The 4,984-nt window shown below is 35.0% G+C and overlaps 1 protein-coding gene across 1 annotated transcript in view; it reads left to right on the forward strand.

Moving 5' to 3' along the window:
- The window catches only part of LOC101587195 (guanylate-binding protein 6), a 26,000-nt gene that overhangs the window by 3,538 nt on the left and 17,478 nt on the right, over window positions 1-4,984 (forward strand). The window contains exons 3-4 of the mRNA XM_004648534.2: window positions 2,377-2,486; window positions 2,688-2,884. Of these exons, the coding sequence (XP_004648591.1) occupies window positions 2,377-2,486; window positions 2,688-2,884 (307 nt within the window). The remainder of the gene's footprint in view (window positions 1-2,376; window positions 2,487-2,687; window positions 2,885-4,984) is intronic.

Below are 4,984 nucleotides of genomic sequence, written 5' to 3' on the forward strand. Positions count from 1 at the left end.
GTACAGGGCCCTGCATGCTGCCATCACTCTTTCACCACATACAGTTAGGCATTTGGTACGTGGAGTGGAAGGGGCTGAAGCACCAGCCCCATCTCAGCGGCTGAGTGGAGGCCTCTAATCCACTTCACATTTGAAGCTGAAGTGTAGATTTGAGTGTTTCTTGTAGTGAATCTCCCCAACTATACTTAGAACATTCTGGAAGTCTCTGATATGCCTCTAAATGTGCTGGTTCTATACAACATTTTTTCCTATGGTGAATATTCTGTGATGGAATTTTGTTAGTATAGATATACAGCTACTTTCTATTAATTCAATGAAAAGAAAAATATGTACTAATAGTGTTTGGACAGGATATCATGTCTGCATCTTGTACTACAAATAATGGCCATGAGGATAATGGTAGGCAATGTATTAATTATTGAATCTGTTCTACTAATCAGTTTTGAAATTGTCTCATTGCTATTTGTTTCTCAATAAAATTAATAAAAAAGAAAAAGAAAAACATCACAAAAATATTAAACCTCTCTGCCATCATGAAAGGAGAATTAATTTTTCTTGCTTCATAAAAAAAAAGGAATTTTGGTATTTTAGCATCCTAAAAATACATGAACGTAATGATTGGTCATTATTCTCTTCCTTGATGATGTATTTGAGAATAGTGTATAAAATTAAATATTCTCAATTTCTGTCAAAAGAAGTGAGAAATTTGTTTATGGCTTTCAGTTTTATTTAGACATAATCAACAAATAGAGTTATACTAGGGTGTATATTGGAATGGCATTTTGATATATATTGTGAAATGCCAACAAATTAAATTATCCAAATGCAATCGCTGTTTTCTTTGTCCTTGTTGCAGTGTAACCATGTATAACGTAGCTTTTTAGCAAATTCAAGTATACAATGTTGTGCTGTGTTAGCTATGGTACCAAGCTATTTCTTAGCTCTCCAGAAATGACATATGTTGCATAACTAAAGTTTCATTTCTTTTGTATATGGTCTGTACATTTCCAACAGCCTCCAGATCTTAAAAACTACTACTGCATTTTCTAGTACTATAGATTGACTTTGTATTTTGTTTTGTTTTGCTTTGCTTTGTTTTACTATTTCATATCCAACTACTAAAAATGATAGTGAGTGTTTGCCTTTTTGCATCTGGCTTGTTTCACTAAGTATATCACCCTTAAGGTTTTCCCTTGTTAACATAAAATGTAAGAGTCTCTTCCTTTCTCTGCTTAGATAAAAGTATTCTCATTATGTCCACTTGCTCATCCACTGAGTGATCCTGTATGCTCAGGCTTTTTTCAAATGGTGCCTGTTATGAACTGTGATGCAGTAAACACACAGTGCACTGATCTCACTTCCTTGGGATATATACCTAGAATAAATTGCTGGGTCATACAATGATACTACTTTTTAATATTTTAAATAAAATAAAATATATTTTCTGTAACATCTACATAAATTTTTCTTTCAATCAATAGACAAAATGGCACCTGTCCATTCTCAACCTTCATCAACACTTGTTATGTTCTACTTTTCATAATAGTATAATTCATGATCATTTTATCTTTCCTGTTTGCTTGGTTTTCTATTTTCCTGAGGATGAGTAACAATGAACAACTTTTTACAAATCTCCTGATATTATATATTTTCTTCCTTTGAAGAAATATGTATTAGAGTTGTTTGCTCATGTTCAATTAGATTTTTTGCTCAGTTTTTCTCTTGAGTTGTAAGAATTCCTTAAATATTTCACTATTAACTTCTTACCAAATACATAGTTTGCAAAACATTTTCTTCTGTAATGTACTGGCCTTTCCAAATGATTGATTCCTCTTCCACCAGGAACCATTTTAGTAGAATGCTGTCTGACATGTCCAAATTTTTCTTTGTCCCCTGTCCTTTTTGTTGTCATATCAGAACAAAAAAATAAGAAAACTTTGTCTCCCTTATATAAAGAGAAATTTTTCCTTTTACTTCTCTTCATAACTGTATTGTTCAAATATATTTCCTTCTTACCACAAATTTTGTACTTGTTACCCCAAATCTCCAAAATATACATGTTTCTCATATAAGATCTATGTATCAGTAAATATGCCAAAATGAAGACATTAATGTCCATCACTGTATATACTATGTAAAACCTCCCCCAGGACTAGTGATTCTGCATGTTCTCTTATGTTTTCTAATATGTGGAAAGCAGAACTTCATAAAGATTATAATCTTCTTTTCATATAACATTACTATAAAATTATAATAATGGTTGGAGCTATTACTTGCAGTCTGTCATCTTTGCATAGAATTTGCAAATAAAAAACTGATAATGTTAATGTCTGAATGAAATTCTGGAGTAGACTCCTAAACTCCTTTGATTTCTAGGGTGACCCTAAGAATGACTCCTGGATCTTTGCCCTGGCAGTGCTTCTGAGCAGCACAGTTATCTACAACAGCATGGGCACCATCGACCAGCAGGCCCTGGAGCAGCTGCAGTATCCTTCCAGAATCTGAGCTATGAGATGACATGGGGAGCTTTTGGGAAATAGGATTGAAATATTTTTTGTTCCCTGTGACTTAGATGATTTTGGTGGATCATGAGTGACCTTGGGCAAAAAAGATTGTTTATGATAATTCTCAGTGAAGGAAACCTGGGCATTATTAGTAGGAGTATTCTTTTCCTTAACCAACTCCAGTTATGTGACAGAGCTCACAAAACACATCAGGTCAAAGTCTTCCTCAAATTCTGATGGAGTACAAGATTCGATAGAGTTTGTGAGTTTCTTCCCCAGCTTCTGCTGGATTGTACGAGATTTCATGCTGGAGCTGAAGTTGCAAGGTCAGCCCATCACAACAGATCAGTACCTGGAGAATGCCTTGAAGCTGATTCCAGGTACCGGAGCAGAGCCTGGGTGGGGGCATTTCTTTCATCTAAGGTTCCATTTGTGCTTTAAACTGGCTGGAAGCCTTTGGAAGTGGGCATGGGTACAGGTTGAAAGCTCTAAAAAACGGAAGTTTTCATTTCCTTTAAAATGGTAGATTATGAAATACTGTGAAATTATTCAAAACCTAGTGGTTATTTGTTACGAATTTTTATTTTTGCCCCCAGATTCCAAGGGATACTACAAGTTTCTGAAATCAGTCACTTGTGTATCCTACTTTGCTGTCTGTTTCCTCTGGTTAGAACAATTACTCTCAGAGTTGTAAAACTTGAAACTGCTGTGCAGAGCATGCTCTCAGTGTGTGTGTACTGGTTACATAGTTAGGAACCATGCTTTTCAACAAGGAATAAGATTTCCTAGCCGTGATATATAACTTTCTAAAAGTGAACACACAAAAATAATTCTATGTTCTGTATAAATCAGAGAAAGCATTTGCATTTCCTTTTATGCCTATTACGTTTCTGTCACCATTACCATCCACTGATTAACTTTACATTGATAGCACACATTTCTATTCATGCCATTATATTTATTCATGCTGTCCTTTCAAAATAAGTAACAGTGTCTGACAAATTACTTGTCCATTATTTACATCAGTGTTTATCCAAAGTTATTTTGTGAAAAATATCACTTCTGAGGGCCCACAAGATAGCTCAGAGGATTAATTGACTCCTTAGGTAAGCGCAGGCACCAGAGTTAGACCACTGACACATGCTATACTGGTCCTAACCAGGGATGCAACCAGGCATGGTGGCTTACACCTGTAATGCCAGCACTGGGGGAGGCTGAAAACAGGAAGATCACTATGAGTCAGCTACATAGTGAGACACTGTAACAAACAAACATATTTAAAAAATGTGGTTCATTTATTCTTGGTTTCATTTTCTACAGCTGCTTTCTCAAAATCTTCTCTGAAAAACTGATAAGAAAAGAAATTGTTAAATCAAGCACAATCCTTTCTCACAAAGACAATGGAGTAGTTGTGATTATTTTTGTTTTATTGAGAAACAAATATCAATGAGACAGTTTCAAAGCTGATTAATAGGACATTTTCAATAATTAATACAATGTATATTGTTATTGCCTTAGTGGTTATCCATAGTCCAAGAAGCAGACAGGATATCCTGTCCAAACACTATTACTACAAATCTTTCTTCTCGTTGAATTAAGTGAAAGTAGCTGTATATCTATCCCAACTATTCTGTATATACAAATACAAAATAGTCCTTCCTCTTTACCCCTGTTTTTAGTTTAGTCCTCTTAGAGATGGGTATTCTATTGGCATCTAAATATTACAGGTACTTGAATTCATCAAAACAATCCAAAACAGTCCAGTAGCCCACAATAGTACTGGGATATCGAAGAAGTTGTTGACTAGAGCCTTTTACAGCTCAGCGTATTAATGTGACTTTACTTTATATATCTCATTCTGGCATTTGTCTGGAATGCCAGGATGACAGGCATTCCAAGTGTGAACCTTCTATAACAAATTGCTTTCTTTAGTGAGTTGCTTGGTTCACAAGTATCAGCATATATAGTTAGTTGGATTGAGAATCCTACCAATTAAGAGCTAATTACAAAACCCTGCTGATGTTTCTCAGGATCATTGCCTTGCCCATCTTGTGTGTACAAATGTATGGCTGTGTCCCTGTCCTGTTTCCAAGGTTTTCTCCTTACTCTCTCCTTGTTGTCCAATCAAGTTCTCACTTTCCTTTTAGTTGTGTTATATCTTTCTATTTGTATTTCTTCTTTTGAGTTCTTAACTAGAAAGACTATACGATATTTACACATGTGGGTCTGGTTTATTTCACTTATGAGTACATCTTTCAAGTAGCATGCCTTTCAATATAAATGCTTCAAGTTTATCATTCTCTCTATCTATCTGAGTAATACTCCACTGTATAAAAATGCCACATCTTTTTCAACCATTCCTCATGTGACGGGCATCTTGGTTTTTCCAAGATTTAACTCTCACAAATTGGGCTGTTATAAACATAGGTACACATATATCACTATGATATGATGTTTTCAGTTCCTCTTGGAAAATTCTG

Source organism: Octodon degus, unplaced genomic scaffold (assembly GCF_000260255.1).
Source record: "Octodon degus isolate 3935 unplaced genomic scaffold, OctDeg1.0 scaffold00430, whole genome shotgun sequence".
Lineage (NCBI taxonomy): Eukaryota > Metazoa > Chordata > Mammalia > Rodentia > Octodontidae > Octodon > Octodon degus.